The following is a 17,107-nucleotide window of genomic DNA, read 5'->3' on the forward strand; positions in this document are numbered from 1 at the left end:
AAGATGGAAAAGAGCCCGCAGCTCTGAAGAGCGCATGCGGAAGTGGTGGGCGTCCTCTGATCTGCCTCCAAAGGTCTGAGGGTGGCCCTCTACGCTCGACCGCGGGTGTCTGCCTGCGTTCTCCTGGTGCGGCCCTCAAGCTCCAGGCTTTCAACGCAAGGACCACTGAGGAGCTAAAGCCGCCAAAGAACGCTCCACCCTGGCCTCCCACCCGACTCCCGCTGGGAGGTGGAGCCCCTTAATGGCACGCTTTCTCCCTCCCTCCCATTCCTGGAGGCTCTAGCGCGTAGAGGGAGCAGGAAAATCCACAAGTGGAAAAGAGTCTGCGACCTATGCAAATCACAAGCTAACGATATGCTAATCGCCTCGCGGAGCTGGCATCTCAAGCCCTGCCCAGCTACTGGAAGGTCCAGGCCACTCGGAGCGCTGGGCCAGGCTGAGGTTGGAGGTGCAGGACCCAGTCACGCCCAGCCACGCCCCCCCACCACGAGGCCCCGCCTCCTTCCCCACCGGACGGGGACTCGGAGGTGGGCCCGCCCACCGGCGCCCTGTGCCCGCCCCTCGAGGGCGCGGTTCTCCGCCTGTCGGCGTCCTGCCTCCTCCATCGCCCGCTGGCCGGGCCGCAGGAAGCCGGGCGCGGCGGGAGTGGAGCCGCTTTTCTGCCGGGCCGCGCGAGCCGGTGAGCGGGCCCCCCGGGACCCCCCTCCCCCGCACTGTCCCAAAGGTGCCCTCCCGCCGAGGTCCTCGCCAGCGCCGTCGCAGACCCGCCTCGCCGTGGGCGTCCTGCGCCCCTTCCCGCTTGTGACGGGCTCTGGGTTGAGGATGCAGGAAAGTCTTGTCCCATTCCTGAGCTGCCCCAGCCTGGGATGGCTGGGGACCCCCATGCCTGAGGGGTCTCTCCCAAGCCGGTCCCATCCTCCAGGGCCTAGGGGGCTGGGGGAGGCACCGGCACCGGCACCGGCACCGCGCAAGGCCTGGCCTGAAATCACGCGGGCGCCGCCTGGGCGTCCCAGACGCCCCACCCAGAGGAGATCCGTCCTGGGGAGGGTGGGAAAGCAGAATGGAAACGAGAGCCAGGACGGCAGGGACGGGGCCAGGCTGGGAAGAGCTCATGAAGTCCCTGTGGCCTACCTATCCCATCCCCCACCCAGGCTGAGGTCAGCCGGCCCCTGAATGTGGGGGAACCTTTGGAGGCAGAGAGAGGAGGAGGGAGACCTGCCCCAGTTCGAGGAGATCTGGAACGCCCTGTTCCTTCCATAGCCCCTGCCAAGTGCAGAGGTTTGAAGACTTGTCAGTCCCAACCTCAAGCTGGTTTCTGGCAGCTCTTCTGTCCAGAGGAAGCCCTACCACTGCCACCCTGTGTCCTGGGCCCTGCCTCATATGGGGTCTGGGAAGGGAGGGATCTTCAGGGACTGCTCTGGGGCTGGTGGTTCTTCCTTTTCCCCTCACCGTGGGAAAGGAGCCATCCCCTCCACTCAGCACACCAAGACCCTGCAAGAGAGCTTTGGCTCACTCCTGTGACCATGCCTGCAAGCTTAGCGGGGCAGAGAGGGGATTCTGAGGGCCTAGGGAGGGCTCTGGCATCAGATGGGAAGCCCTAAAAACAAACCAAGGTGTGTGTGCAATGTGTGAAGGACAAGAAATGCTATTTGAATTTGTGCCCTGCCCATAAACCCAGCTCCCTGCCACTTGGGCGTGAAGGTAGTCTCACTCTGGGCTGAGTCTCACTCTGAGTAGCTGAGGGCTACTGACGGGTTCCTGAGGGCTGAGGTGGGCAGCTCCTGTGAAAAGCTGCTCACTTCCAGTCGCAGGAAGTGAGAGTGAAGTGTCTCTAGCCGCATTTCTTTCTTTGCCTCAACCACATGCCAGGCAGTGATCATGATTCATGGTGCCCAGTACAAAGGAAAGACCACTTCCCTGCTGGGACAGAATTGGAGCCAAAGCACCCAGCCCCATCTCTGCTCTGCTCTGCTGGACTCTCCTGGAATGGACCTGTCGGCCAGGAAGCCAGGTCACCCCTGGTCCTGGCCTTGCCTGCCTCCCAGGGAACACAGGTGGGTCACTCACATTGATATTATCTTTTGTGCTCACCCAAGGCTGGGTGGGGTGTGTGAAGAGGTCCCTGCTCATAGCGTGGGGGTGGGGGGAGGAGGGTCGACAATGATAAACAAGGGAATAATCCACTCCAATGTGGTGTGAAAAGTACTATTTAGGAGAGAAATAGGGGTACCTGGGTGGCTCAGTAGGCTAAGCCTCTGACTTTAGCTCAGGTCTTGATCTCACAGTTTGTGAGTTTGAGCTCTGAATCAGGCTCTGTGCCGATAGTGCAGAGACTGCTTTGGATTCTCTCTCTCCCTGTCTCTGACTCCCCCCTCTCTCACTTGCTCTCTCTAAAAAATGAATAAAATAAAACATTTTTTTATATTTAAATTTTTTTGTTTATTTTTGAGAGAGAGACAGAGCGTGAGTGGGGGAAGGGCAGAGAAAGAGGGAGACACAGAATCTGAAACCGGCTCCAGACTCTGAGCTATCAGCACAGGGCCCAATGCAGGGCTCGAACTCACTAACCGGGAGATTGTGACCTGAACTGAAACCAAGAGTCAGATGCATAACCGACTGAGCCACCCAGGTGCCCCCAAAATAAAACACTTTTTCAAAAAAGGGAAACAGGGGCATCTGGGTGGCTCAGTCAGTTAAGCATCAACTTTGGCTCAGGTCGTGGTCTCACTGCTCATGGGTTCTAGCCCCGCATTGGGCTCTGCTGACAGCTCAAGAGCCCGGAGCCTGCTTCGGATTCTGTGTCTCCCTCCCTCTCTGCCCCTCCCCACCTCAAAAATAAATAAAACATTAAAAAAAAAAAAAAAAAAAAAAAAGGAGAGAAATAGAGGAAGAAGGCCTAGCCCAGCCTGGGGTGGGGGCCAGGGGAGCTTCCCAGGAGTGCTGTCAGGACTGAATCTTGAAGGACCAACAGGATTCTCTCTGGCTAGGATTTTGGAATGTCCACAGCTTAGTTCTTGAGGAGGGCCCAGTTTACTGGACGAAGGGGCTGGAGGACCAAAGGGACCAAAAAGCTGTGACCTAGGAGTCACTGGGGGTATGGAAGAGGATGCCCTCTTGTGGCAGGCAGAGTTTACAAGGGAACTCCCAGAGGGAGGCCAGGGGTCCTCAGACCTGGGAGGCAGGGCTCCCAGCCAGCAAAGAAAGAGCAAAGGTGCTTGGGGTTTCCTGGGCTCTGGCTGTCCCTGGAGGCCTGGAGGAAGGAGAAACTGGGAAGAGTCAGCCCCATTGAAAGATTCAGAGTAAAGGTCAGAATCCTGGACAAAGTCCCCAAAGGGCTGCCCAGAGAAGTGGCTGCTGAGAAGGGTACTATAGAAACCTCTCTGTAGAGGGGCAGGACAAGCAGGAACAAGAAAGGACCAGAACTGGGAAATGGGGAGGGGCTGGGCTGAGGTCCAGCCTCCAGCACCCCCTCCCCCACATGTCTCCCCTGTCACCCACCTCCTCCCTGCCGCCTTGGGGTCAGTGACAGTGTGCTACTCTGAAGGGAACCGGCAGGGTCCCAGGGCTCGGATGGGACAGGAGTAGAGCAGTGGGGACGGAAAGGGCAGGAGGAGGTGAAGGTTGTGGAGGAAGCCTGGGCGTCCTGGGAGGAAGAGGGGAGAGCAGCGGGTCCGGGAAGGCCAGGGGGGTGGGGGGGTACAAACTGTGGCGAGGGTGTGGAGGGGATATTTGGGCCAGCACAGACAGGATCAGGTGGCGCTGGTGGCCTTTCCATTTGCTGTGGATACAGAAATCCTAGAAGGGACTGTGTCTGAGTCTGAGGTTTGCCCGAGCCCGGAACTGGGCCAGGAGGATTGGGGCTGAGGGATCTCTAGGGCCAGTATCACATGCAGGAGCCAGGATGGCAGGACGCCAGCGCTTACAGCATACGCACGCACACTCTCACTCACCCTGAGGTTGGGCTGAATGGACCACTCACTTTGGCAGGGCTCCTGGGGGTCCTCTGGGGAGGGAGCAGACTTTGTGTCCAGAGAAGAGAGAGATTGGAGCGTGTGAAGGAGGCAGTTTAGGGCGGTTCCCATAGGTGCTATTTTAAAGCACCTGAGCCTGGGGCAGAAGGTGTGGAGCGCTCGGCATGTTGGGAAGATGGGGTTGCGTATTTCTGATAGTTTCCTGAGTTTCCATGGATCTTCCCAGGACCTGGGGCTAAAAGGAAGAAAACTGTGGGAACCGGAGCTCAGGGGATCCATTGGCTTCACTGGGGTGAAGGCTGCCAGAGCCCAGAGCTCTGAGTGCGGGTGAGGTCTGAAGGCCACGGGGAACCAGGAAGCAGGAGGAGAGCCTAGAGAGAGGGGACTGGAAAAGCACTCTGCATTTGAGGAGGGGGTCTTGGGGCTTTGAGGTCTGGTTACGGCAGCTTCTGTGATGGGAGGGTGGCCCGGATGGGCGGTGTGGAGTGGGGGTGAGGTGAGAAACTGAGATAAGACTGAGCCAGATATGGGGGTGGTACGGTTTCGTCTGCATGGTGTGTGACCCCATGTGCATGTGGTGTGCCTGTATATTTGTGTAGCATTTGTTTATCTCTGGGCTTGTCTGCATGTGTCCGTGTAGGTATGTATTTGTACATTTGATGTCTGCATGTGTCTGTCTGTATATGTCTGTGCATGTCTGCATGTGTGACTCTGTGTGTGTGTCTGTGTCTCTAGATTTTTCTGTGTGAGCGTGTATCGGTGTAAGTGTGCCTGCACATACGTCTGTGTACCTGTGTGGTTCTGTCTATGCAGTGTGTGTGTGTGTGTGTGTGTGTGTGTGTGTGTGTGTGTCTGTGAACATGTATCTTGGCATATGCCCATGTGTGGCTGTGTATGTATCTGCATGTTTCGGGGTGGGTGGAGGGGTTGCTCAGAGAAGACCTGGCAGGTGGTGGGTCATTATCCAGCATCACTGTAGAACTTGACTCTGTCATGGGCTCCCTGTGAAAGGAGTAAGTGCCAAGGGCCTTTGGATGAGACCTGAGCCTTTTCCCGAAAGCTGCTGGTTTGGTGCCCTTGGAGGACTATTCTGTGTGTGCTCCTTTGACTACACTCAGCACCGGCTCACCCACCTAGGCAGTCTCAACAGCAATGACGGCAGAGCCGGCAGCGTTGTGAAAGTCTGTGTTTGTGTGCAGGAGGCCTGCGTATGGATGTTTGAAAATACATCTGTGTGTGCCTGCGGGGGCATTGGGACTAGGCTGGCTCTAGAGGTCTGTTCCATTCTACAAGCGACTACTGAGTGCTTGCTGTGTGCGGGAGGGGACCCCAAGACTGGGCCAGGAAGTACCACCCGCTGACCACCAAACAATGTAAGTCTAGGAAGAGTTCCACCCACCTGCCCTGTTGCATTGTTGGCTCACCTACCTGCCCCTCCTGCCAGGCTGGCTCTGGGAAGTGGGTGAAAGGAAATGCCAAGGCCAGCGTGTTTGCCTCTGGCCATCTCCTAGGGGGCGGTACACTTGGTGATACCTAGTGCTGGGGCAAGAGGAAGGAATGGTTTCAGCCACCCAGGGAAAGTGGCAGGTGAACACGGGGAGGGTCGGCAGCTCCATTCTGTCCCCTCCACAGGTGGCCCAGGCAGTGGCAGCCGTGACAGTGAGGCGGTGACAGCAGAATTTGTGGCAAAGGATGCCCCAGGTCCCGGAGCGTGCAGAGGGCTGCTGGGCCTGGGTAGTGCTGCTGGCCTCCCTGGTGACCCAGGGCCTCACCCTGGGCTTCCCCACATGCACTGGCATCTTCTTCACTGAACTGCAGCATGAGTTCCAGGCCAGCAACAGTGAGACCTCCTGGTTCCCCTCCATCCTGACAGCCATGCTCCACGCTGGGGGTGAGCAGCCTGGGGAGGGCCCAAGGGAGGGTTGAGAAAGAGCAGGGGGTGAGAGAGGAAGCCACAGTCTCCCTGGCCTCCTGGATCCCTCTCTCTGCGACCACAGGCTTTGTCTCATGGGGTGAATTCCTAAGATGTCACCTGATTTCAGCAGGGCCAGCCCCCCTGGCTGGAATCCCGTAGGTCTGGGCTGGGCAGGTCTGGGCTAGGTTGGGCTGGGGAGGGGGAGAGGGCTAGAGGCTCCTGGGATACAAAGCCAATCCTCTCAGTGGCTGGGGGATCAATGCGGACTGTAGGAATGTCAGGCAGTCAGCAGACTTCAGGAAGAGACACTTGAGTGATCTCTCTGAACCTGTTTCTTCCTCTGCAATATAGAGGTAATGCCCAGCACCCTACCCACCTCCTACATGGGATCATAGGGAAGATCACATGACTCCCCGGAAAGTAGTATTTGGAGGCCCTCATTAGAGTCTTCAGTATGGGAAAGGGGGCTTGAGGTACACACCAGGTGCAAGATGGGGGCAGGGCAAGAGCCCCGTCTCTCACCCTGAGGCAGAAGGGCTGGGGAGGTGGCCGGGAAGGCAGTGCCCCACCTCATTTCCTGTTTGGCTCCTCCAGGAATGTGACCCCCTCACCTTGTGAAGGGGGAAGGCCAGGGCTGCCTGCGAGGCTCTCTACAATAGACTTGGGCTCAGGGGCCTGCCCCTGGCTCCTGAGAGCTCTATCACGGAGACTCCAGAGACAGTGACCTCCTCCCGGTGTCAGGGTGGGGGCCGGTCAACTGCAGCCAGATCTCCCGGTCCTCAGGACTCTCCCCATGGGTGTGCTTGCTTGCCTCAGGTGACCCCATCTCCCTACCAACCTCCTGCCACTCCCTCCACCTGGTACCAGCAGCCTCCTTGTTATTCCAGGTCCTTCCTTCCAATTGGGCGGGAGGTCAGACTGGGATAGATGCCCTCACTGAGGTGATCCCTGCACCTGCCGCCCCAGGGCATGGGCTCGGGGCCCTGGGAAAGGCTGGGACTGGCCCAGACCGCATGACCTTTTCACCTACAAGGCTGGAGCAGAAGTGGGAACCTCAGGCAGTTCCTTCCATGCTTCCGGAGAGGGGTCTGCGTCAGGTACTGGGAAGCCGGCACCCAGTGGGGACCCCCACTTCTCCACCAGCTTTAGACTCACCGCCCCCTGGCAGGCACACCAGCCCCTCAGTCGGCCTGGGATTCCTGTCTGCCTCACATACATACACCTTTAGCCCATACTCATTCAGAGTATTGTAGACATTTTAAACTTGAATGTGTCCTTGATCCCAGGCACTCCCTGCCCCACCCATCTTAGAGATGAAGAAAACAAGCAAGCACAGAGTACAGGGCATGCTCAGGGTAGCAGAGTGGGTTTGGGGAGCAGTGCCCCTGCAGAGGAAACCCCCTGCCTCCCGGCACCCTCAGCTGGCACAGGTCCCAGCCGCACCCCGAACTCCATGACTCAGGACTTTTCCAAAGTCAGGCCAGAATTTGGGGTGGGGAAGATGGCAGAAGTGTGGGACAGCAGTCATGTTCACTGCAGAGGCTTGCCTCTCTATAGCGGCCTCTGCTTGATTATCTCTGAGTATGGGCCACTCACTTCCTCTGTCACTCCCACACTCATACTGGCTCACACCCCCCTCTACCCCAGAGGCACACATGCGCACGCGCACACACACACTTCCCTTGTCCCTTTGGCTGTGCTCTGGGAGAGTAACTCTGGAGAAACTCCATTATGTGTCCTTGAGGGCAGGGCACCTGGTGAATGAAGCCCTGCCAGGTGAGGAGAAGCAGCCAGCCAGGACTGGCTGCTTTCTGCCCTGGCTCTGGAGTCGTGAGAAAGCAGCTCGGGATGGGGGTGGGGTGGAAGAGAACAGGCCCTTCTCCACCAGAAGCCAAACATCTGAGCGCAAGACTTTGTGTTGGCTGGATGTGATGGGGGTAGGGGGAGCGGGCACCCCACCCAGTGTTCTCCAGGGTCCCAGGCTGCCCACCCTGGACGTGATGGAGCATAGTGGGAGGACTGTGGCCAGTCCTCTTGAGAATGGGAGGTAGGCAAGGGCCTGAACACTCGTGGGACCTCCCCTCGCAGCTGGTCAGATGTCATCCAGTGTGACCTCCTGTAGGGGAGGAAACTGAGGCACAGAGAGGGATTGCGTTTGCCCCAGCCCAGAGCCAGCCTGTGGCAGGGTGGCAATCAAAATCTAGGCTTACAGGCCTCAGGGCTGTGCCCTTTAAGCTGCCACACTAGTTCCTGCCGGAAGCACCTCCCGACGCCCCTGTCTGCCTCCCTGCAGATCTCCTCACTCAGCTGCCGCCTGCTGGCTGCCTCCTCACCCCTGCCCTTCTCTGCTCCTCCTCACAGGACCCCTATGCAGCATCCTGGTGGGACGCTTTGGCTGCAGAGTGACGGTGATGCTGGGGGGCGCACTGGCCAGCCTTGGCATGGTGGCCAGCTCCTTCTGCCACACCCTTAGCCAGCTCTACCTCACGGCAGGATTCATCACAGGTGACTGTATTCCCACTTCTAGAATTTCTGGGTGCCTCCTAAAAAGTGCCAGACGTAAGTGCAGGCAGTGTGCCTTATCTTCTGGGGCTGCTTCTAGTCACACGAGGGAGAAGGACAACGAACAGATAAATAAAGAAGGATTGTTGCTGATCATGACAAGCACCTGAGAAGACAGGACAGCTGATATGATCGTGTCCTGGCTCGGGATGGGGGTGGGCAGAGATTCAACAAGCAAAGAGGTAAAATATCTAGAACACCCCATGTAGAAGGTAAAGCAAGGGCGGGAGAGGTTACTACTTTCAACAGGGCAGTGACGGAAAGCCTTGCAGAGAAGGGGACATTTGGGCAGAGAACTAATGGGGAGGTGAGGGAATCTGCAACCAGGCCCTTGGGGAAAGAGCATTCCAACAGCAAGGGCAAAGGCCCAGAAGCGCCCAGCAGGCAGTGAGGTGGCCGGTAGGGTAGAAGCACACGAGTAAGGGGGTCAAAAGGTGGGGTGGCGGCTGGATGGGGGGTTCAGTAACATCATCCAACTGCCATTTGTAGAGCACCACTCTGGCTCCTGTATTGAGCACGGCGGGGGAGGGGCGCACCAGGTTGGAGCAGGAGAACAGGTACAGACAGGAAGTGGCTATACCTTCAACCAGGGCAATGTGATGGAGACGATAAGTGGTCAGGCTCAGGACTGCAGGTGAGGTGCGGAAAAGAATCAAGGACAACCCAAGCTTCTAGGACCCAAGAAGGGTGACACCAAGGTTTTTGCCCCAAACCACCAGAAGGATGAAGTAGCCTTTAACTACAATGGGGAAACTAGGGGAGGAGCAGGTTTGCGGGCGCTTGGGAAGCTCAGGTGTGGACACATCCAATCTGAGCTGCGATAGGCAGTTAGGGATGAAGACATGGCTGGCATTCAGGTCTTGAGGCGAAGTATCATCCTGCTCTCCCTGAGGGAACAAGGGTGGGTGGCTGAGGAGGCCTGAACACTGAGTCCCAGGACCCTGCAGTGCCCAGCATTCTGGGTGGGAAGAAGTGACAGAGGCAGGAAGAGACACAGGAGAGCAGGATTTCTCATGAAAGCAAGCAAAGAAAGTGCACGGGGTCGTGGCGGGAGTGAGGGCTGCTGTGGATCGGATGGAGGGGACCAGCCTTGATCTTTGGATTTGGCAATATGGAGGTTGGTGACGTTGATAAGAGCAATTCTGGAGCAGAGGTGAGAGTGAAAGTCTGATTGGAATAGATTCAAAAGAGAATAGGAAGACAGGAATTGGAGACAGCCAAGATAAACAGTATTTCCAGGAAGTTACAGTGAAGGCGAATGGAGAAATGGGCCAGTATCCAGGAGAGGCTGGGGTCAAGAGAGGGTTTTTTTTGTTTTGCTTTGCTTTGTTTTGCCTTTTTTTTTTTCCTAGAGAGTGAGAGAGAACGTGTGCACACATGAACAGGGGAGGGGTAGAGAGAGAGAGAGAGAGATTGAATCTCAGGCAGGGTCCATGCTCACTGCAGAGCCCAGAACAGGCTGGATCTCATGACCTGAGCTGAAATCAAGAGTTGGACACTCAAGGGACTGAGCCACCCGGGCACACTTTCCTCCCCGCCTTTTTTAGATTGTGTTGTTTGTGCGTTTGTTTGAGAGAGAGAGAGAGAGAGAGACGCACTCACACACAGAGGAAGAGATAGAATCTTAAGTAGGCTCCATACTCATCACAGAGCCCGATGCAGGGCTCGATTCCACGACCCTGGAATCCTAATCTGAGCTGAAATCAAGAATTGGATGCTCAGGGTGCCTGGGTGGCTGAGTCGGTTAAGCGTCCGACTTTGGCTCAGGTCATGATCTCACAGTTTGTGGGTTCGAGTTCCGCGTCGGGCTCCGTGCTCACAGCTTGGAGCCTGGAGCCTGCTTTGGATTCTGTGTCTGCCTCTCTCTCTCTGCCCCTCCCCCACTCACTCTGTCTCTCTCTCTTTCAAAAATAAATAAACATTAACAAAAATTTTAAAAATAAAAAAAAATTGGATGCTTAAAGGGGCTCCTGGGTGGCTCAGTTAGTTAAGCATCAAACTTCAGCTCAGGTCATGATCTCGCAGTCCATGAGTTCAAGCCCCACGTCGGGCTGTGTGCTGACAGCTCAGAGCCTGGAGCCTGCTTCCAATTCTGTGTCTCCCTCTCTCTCTGCCCCTCCCTCACTTGTACTCTCTCTCTGTGTCTCAAAAATAAACATTAAAAAAAAAAAAAAGAATTGGATGCTCAACAGATTTGAGCCATCCAGGCGCCCTATGTTTTTGTTTTTTTTTTTTTAAGTTTATTTATTTTGAGAGAAAGGATAGAGAGCACATGTTTGCGCAAGTGGGGGAGGGGCAGAGAGAGAGAGGGAGAGACAATCCCAAGCAGGCTTTAAGCCATCAGTGCAGTGCCAGATGCTGGGTTCAATCTCACGAACAGTGAGATCATGACCTGAGCCAAAAGCAAGAGTCTGACGCTTAACCGACTGAGCCACCCAGGCGCCCCACCCCCCATTTTTTGCTTTTTTTAAACTGCTTTATTAACTTCACAATATATAATGAGTATCGTTCCATGCAATAGAGTAAAACTCCCCTGCTGACAGAATCTTACAGACTGGGTCAAAATATAACGTTAAAAGTGTGCCTGGCTGGCTCAGTCGGTAGAGCATGTGACTCTTGATCTCAGAGTCGTGAGTTCAAGCCCCATGTTGGGCATGGAGCCTACTTAAAACAAAAGCAAAACCCACATTCAATTAGAAGCTGGTTGGGGCACCTGGTTGGCTCAGTTGGTTAAGTGTCCGACTTCAGCTCAGGTCAAGTTCTGTTTGTGAGTTTGAGCCCCACATTGGGCTCTCTGCTGTCAGCATGGAGCCCACTTTGGATATTCTGTCTCCCTCTCTCTGCCCCTTACCTGCTCGCTCTCTCTTTCAAGAATAGGGGTGCCTGGGTGGCTCAGTCGGTTAAGCATCAACTTCAGCTCAGGTCATGATCTCACAGTTTGTGGGTTCAAGCCCCGTGCCAGGCTCTGTGCTGACAGCTCAGAGCCTGCTTTGGATTCTGTGTCTCCCTCTCTCTCTTTGCCCCTCCTTCGCTTGTGCTCTGTCTCTCTTTCTCAAAAATAAATAAACGTTAAAAAAATTTTTTTAAAAACCAAAAATAAACATTAAAAAAAAAAGCTGATAACAGGAGCCCCACAAGAAACAGGTAACACCAAAAGGTTTACAATCAAGGTACATCGTGAACATGTAAGTTTAGGAAGCAGGTGCGTCTTCTTATGGACTTGAGGGAAAACATCAGGATTTAAGGCATAAGGCAAAACTCATCATGATGGTCACAGTGAGGAGGGTCAGTGCTAACTGCTCGCAGGCCATAAGTGAGTTGCTTTTCCCTCTGATGTCTCACTTCCTCCTCAATCCTTCTCAAATTCTCTTCTCTTACCCTTGCCTGTGGCTCTCCAAGCCTCTGACTCCTGTCTCACCTATACTGCAGGATAGAATGGCCTATGATTTACTCTAGGCTCATGATACTCACCAGCTTCCAAAGGGAGGGCTGGGGACCCTCAGGGCCACCAGGAGCAGGTACTGAGAAGGGAGCGATGGCAGGGTTTCTGTTTCAGTTTGGTTTTAATGGGAGAAATAACGATAAAGGAGAATGATCTGGCAAAGAGGAGAAAATGGTTGGTGCAGGAGAGGGAAATTGCTGGAGGGATACAACTTTGAGTAGACAAGATGCAGGTGTAAGTGGAGGATTGGCCTCAGCTGGCAGTCTGGACCGTCCAGTGTCACAGGTGGGAGGCAGGTGGTCAGTTGGGAGTGAGGATGGGGAACAGGTGGGGATGCATGGAGAAGGACTGGTGATCTTCCAAGAGGGCGAGAGAATAAATGGACGGTGGCATCGCAGGTGGCCCGAGGGCCGTGGTCATGGTGTAGTTGTGAGCTTTCCCTCTAACATGTTCAGCTGTGCAGGGCAGACATGGATTGGGTCGCGGGTGGCATCTGAACTGAGCCAGGAGAGGGAGGTCTAAGGGAAGCGTATTCTAGGCAGTGGGAACAGCACCGGCAAATGTCCAGCGGTGAGGGGCAGCTTGGTGTCCAGAGGAAGAGAAAGAAGCTGATGTCGCTCAATCATGGTGAGTGACAGGGACAATGGCCTGAGATGATCAGGGCCAGACTGTGCAGAGCCTTCCAGGGCATAGTAAATTCTGTGGCATTTTTTTTTTTCCTAGATGTGATGGGAAGTTTTGGAAAGCTAAGCGGGGAAGGGACTTACCCCAATTTAGTTTAGTTTTTTTTTTTTTTTAATGTTTATTTACTCTTTTTTGAGAGAGAGACAGAGCATGAGTGGGCGAGGGGCAGAGAGGGAGACACAGAATCTGAACCAGGCTCCAGGCTTGGAGCTATCAGCACAGAGCCTGATGCAGGGCTTGAACTCATGAACTATGAGATCATGGCCTGAGCCGAAGTCGGACGCTCAACCGACTGAGCCACCGGGTGCCCCTCAATTTAGGTCTTTAAAGATTCCTCTGGTGCTGTGCCAAGGGGAACAGGTGTGACCCCGGCAGTCCTGGGAAGGCAGATCTGAGGGCAGGGGTGGGACGCTTCTAAGGAGGTGGTGAGGCAGGCTGCTTCCATCCCTGGGGACCTGGAAGTGGGTCTGGGCTAGAGCGGAAGGAGGGCAGACATGGGACACGACCCCATGACCCCGCTCTGAGAGCTGGTGGGAGGCCCCCCCAATGTCCTTGAGCTGGTCTCTCTCCCCCTGCAGGCCTGGGCATGTGCTTCAGCTTCCAGTCGAGCATCACGGTGCTGGGCTTCTACTTCTCCCGCCATCGGGCACTGGCCAACGCACTGGCTTCAGTGGGCGTCTCCCTGGGCATCACGCTCTGGCCACTGCTCTCCCGCTACCTCCTGGAGAACCTGGGCTGGAGAGGCACTTTCCTCATCTTCGGCGGGGTCCTTCTCCACTGCTGCGTCTGCGGGGCCATCCTGAGGCCTGTGGCCACCAGCACGGCCCCTGAGACCAAAGAAGGCCCCCCTCCACCTTCCAAGACATCCGCGCCTGGCTGCCTGGCAGTGTGTGGTGCGGCCATCCAGCGCCACCTGGCCTTCGACATCCTGCGGCACAACGCGGGTTACCGAGTGTTCACGCTGGGCGTTATGTGGATGATCCTGGGCTTCCCGCTGCCTCACGTCTTCCTGGTGCCGTACGCCACGCGGCATGGGGTGGACGAGCACAAGGCGGCCCTGCTCATCTCCATCATCGGCTTCAGCAACATCTTCCTGCGGCCCGTGGCTGGGCTGCTGGCAGGCCGGCGGGACTTTGCTGGCCACCGGAAGTACCTGTTCAGCCTGGCAGCCCTGCTCAATGGCCTCACCAACCTGGTGTGTGCAGCGTCGGCGGACTTCCGGGTGTTGGTGGTCTACTGCTTGGTGTACAGCGTGTCCATGAGTGGCATTGGTGCCCTCCTCTTCCAGGTGCTCATGGACATTGTGCCCATGGATCGGTTCTCCAGCGCCCTGGGCCTCTTCACCATCCTGGAGAGCATCTCCATCCTTACCTCCCCACCACTGGCTGGTGAGGCCCCGGGAGGGAGGGAGGGAGGGCGGGACCTGGGTGGCAGGATATGGAGACAGGGAGGAGAGGAACAGTCTGGACAGATTCGGGTGCCATCCAGCATCTCCAGGGCTAGGAACCTGGAATCCGATTTTTCCCAAACACCTTAGGGGCCTGGCCGCAGACTGTTCCCCAGCTGGCACCCAGGGTGTAAATAGTTAAAAATGAGGATTTTCGTACCAGCTGTACTGGAGCCCTTCCCCTCCTTCTCTGTGCCTCTGTTTTCTTATCAGTAAAGTGGGGGCGATAAGAGAATCTACCTTGTAGGCTTATGAGGATCACCGTTACATAGCAAAGAGCTTACGAGAAAGCCTGGCACGTAATAAGTGCCACGCACGCACATGTTTCCTGTTATTAACATCCTGGCTCTCCCACTTCCTGCTTGTGGGACCCAGGCACGTCATTTTCCTTCTCTGAGCCACAGTGTCATCTACAAAATGCAGACAAGAACACCTGCCCTCGCCACCGATCAGCCTGTGCCAGGCATTGGTGGGCACGGCTGAATACGGAGGCCTAGTCCCCACCTCTCAGGGCTAACTTTCTGGTGGGAGAGTCCGGAATTAAAGCAGAGAGACACGATTTGCTCAGCACGGTGATTTGTGTCGGGAGGGAAACAAACCGATATGGGAGCAGAGACCCCCATGAGCAGACTTGCCAGGCAGCTGAGAGTGTGACATTCAAAGTGACAGCGAAGGTGTGTGAAGCCCTTGCTGCTGGGGGACAGTCGGTACATGGCAGGGGTTAGTACTGTAGTGCAGTGATGATGGGGACTCTTCCCAAGTGTGGCACTGAAGTCCCAGTTTCCAAGGGAGTTCTACAAGCCAACAAGTGGAGACAGCTTACCCAGGAGGAAGTACAGGAGGGCCCGGGCGTGGCTGGGCAGATATCCCAGACTGCTAGCTTCCTGCTACCAAGGGTAAGGGAGACAGGCCCTTAGGTGCTTTTCTGGCCCAGAGGTTCTTCCTGCCCCTGGGAGAGCAGGTTTCCTGTTTCCTCTCGTTTCATTCAACAGATCTCTACTGAGTGCCTTCTAGACGCCAGCCACAATAGCTGATACTGGGGATATGGCAGAGCCAAAAATAAGTCCCTGCTCTCTGAGAGCACACAAGTTAGTGGGAAGGAGGCCTGGTATCCCTGGGACGGTGGCCTAATTTGCTCTCTGTCCCCCAGGGCTCCTCCTCGACACCACCAACAACTTTAGCTACGTTTTCTACATGTCAAGCTTCTTCCTCATATCAGCTGCCCTCTTCATGGGTGGCAGCTTCTGTGTCCTGCAGAAGAAGGAGAGGCAAGGCAGGCCGGCCGAGGCCGAAGGAGCCATCACAGAAGTTGCCTCAGAGCGAGGCCTCACAGTGGAGGATCCACGTGGTTCCGAGAAGCAGCTGTACACCGAGATCACATATGTGACCAGCGTCTGAGCCCTGGGATCGTGTGTGTGACCAGCAGCTGAGCCCCAGGGTCTTGTGTGTGACCAGTGGCTGAGCCCTGAGGTCAGTGAGTGACCACTGCCTCAGCCTAGGGATGTGATGTCCAGCTGCCAGAGGCTGGGGTGAAGGGCTCACCAGGAAGCCTGAACCAAAAGCCATCCAGGCTCTGTACATTGGAACTCAGCCAGGAGCTGGGACCTTGGAGGCTGGCCTCCAAAGACTCAGGGTTCCTTCCAACCAGCAGAATCCAGGAGCGGGTCCTCCTGACTTTTCCCCTTGGGTACCAGAGTGAGTCTAAACCCTCCTCGGCTCAGCTGGCTGTCCAGTATTGCTGTTGCAACTCAGCACACTAGACCCTCCAGTCTAGCTCAATGTCTCTGATGTGATCTCTTTGTCCTTCTCCGGCCTCCAGACAGTTCCGAAGAGCCCACCCCACCTCTGAGGCCCTCCTGCCCCATTTCTTCTCAAGTGCCCCAGCCTTTGCCTTAGGGTTGCCCACAGCACAGGTTGCTGGGCCTCATGCTTACTGGAACCTTGGGAAGAAGAACCTCGTGTGAGAATGAGTTATGGCCAGTGATGGTGGAGGGCCAGACTGAGGGGTTGGCCTGGACGCAGGCTATGGACAGATGAAATGTTGGGTAGAAGAGCCATCCTGGTGTCCGAGCAAAGAACCGGAGGGGAGCCCTTCCTTGGCTTGAGTCCTAGAATCAGTGTGAGGAGTCCCTGCACACTGAGCAGGGCCTGCTCTAGGGTCTCCCTTCCTCCCTTGCCCTCCCCTCCCCCTGCCCCCCAATCTTAGCCATGAATATTAGTGCTGGGGTAGATGGAAACCTGACATTTGACTGAGCAGGGTGGGGAAGGATTGCTAGGCAGAGCCCAAGGACCTCTGTGAAGACAGGGCTGCTTTTGCAACAGAAGCCCTTTTACTCCTCCCTCCTGTCCTGCTCTCTTTACTGTGTCACAGGTGTCCACCCTGTTCCCTGTTGGCCTGTGCCTGTGACATGGAGGTCAGTGCTCCCCACATGCATACTCTTTTTGCTGGTACCGTGGTCATCACTTGGGGGCTAGCTGTCATCAGCCCAAACTTGTCCCAGCAGGGTACCAACTGAGGCAATGGAAAAAGAGTTTGTTTGAATTACACACAAAAACGTTCCTGCCGCAGGTTATAAACCTGGTGAACTAATGAAACCGGAAAACAGGCGTAAGTCCTGCCCCTCCCCCTTCAGTTCTCCTTGCTCAGCAGGGGTCTGCTCTGACCCAAGTCCTTGTTTGTTGATTCAGGCTCAACCAGGCTCCAACAAGAAAGCCTTATCGGGAAAATAAATTTTATTTTCGTGACCTGACTTCAGCCTTCCTTCTTTTCCTGCCCAGCTGGCGTGAGTAAGCATCCTTGGGGATGTTCAGTTTTTTCCAGGACCCTGCCATGAGTGCCCCCTTATGGTCAAGGAAAGTAGTGCAGAGGTGAAGCAAAGGGCTCTGGGCTGTCATAATTTGCTGTGTAATTTTGGGCACCATCACTGGGCCTTAAAAAAAGGAGGGGGCGCCTGGGTGGCTCAGTCGGTTAAGCGGCTGACTTCGGCTCAGGTCATGATTTTGCAGTCCATGAGTTCGAGCCCCGCGTCGGGCTCTGTGCTAACAGCTCAGCCTGAAGACTGTTTCAGATTCTGTGCCTCTCTCTC

General features: G+C 55.7%; 1 protein-coding gene across 5 annotated transcripts; it reads left to right on the plus strand.

The window, feature by feature from the left end:
- Window positions 1-549: 549 nt before the first annotated feature.
- On the plus strand, window positions 550-16,771 carry SLC16A5 (solute carrier family 16 member 5). Of its 5 annotated transcripts, none has more exons than XM_086688013.1 (6): window positions 1,932-2,054; window positions 5,171-5,344; window positions 5,604-5,862; window positions 8,248-8,391; window positions 13,153-13,962; window positions 15,172-16,771. In XM_086688013.1, exons 3-6 carry the CDS (start codon window positions 5,664-5,666, stop codon window positions 15,417-15,419), a joined length of 1,401 nt encoding a protein of 466 aa, XP_086544139.1. In that variant the 5' UTR covers window positions 1,932-2,054; window positions 5,171-5,344; window positions 5,604-5,663; the 3' UTR covers window positions 15,420-16,771. The 5 variants fall into 5 exon arrangements, with proteins under 5 accessions (XP_086544142.1, XP_086544143.1, XP_086544139.1 ...); XM_086688014.1 differs by lacking the exon at window positions 1,932-2,054 and adding an exon at window positions 3,729-4,298; XM_086688016.1 differs by lacking the exons at window positions 5,171-5,344; window positions 5,604-5,862 and adding an exon at window positions 550-679 and having other exon boundaries at window positions 1,870-2,054.
- The last annotated feature ends 336 nt before the right edge of the window (window positions 16,772-17,107 follow it).

This window comes from Puma concolor, chromosome E1, assembly GCF_028749965.1.
Source record: "Puma concolor isolate L17-30 chromosome E1, mPumCon1.1.hap2, whole genome shotgun sequence".
Classification (NCBI taxonomy): domain Eukaryota; kingdom Metazoa; phylum Chordata; class Mammalia; order Carnivora; family Felidae; genus Puma; species Puma concolor.

Coding starts and splice junctions, on each gene's coding strand:
- SLC16A5 (XM_086688013.1), top strand. CDS start 5,664: ATGCCCCAGGTCCCGGAGCGTGCAGAGGGCTGCTGGGCCTGGGTAGTG. Junction 8,392..13,152: donor CACGGCAGGATTCATCACAG/GTGACTGTATTC, acceptor CTCCCCCTGCAG/GCCTGGGCATGTGCTTCAGC. Junction 13,963..15,171: donor TACCTCCCCACCACTGGCTG/GTGAGGCCCCGG, acceptor TCTGTCCCCCAG/GGCTCCTCCTCGACACCACC.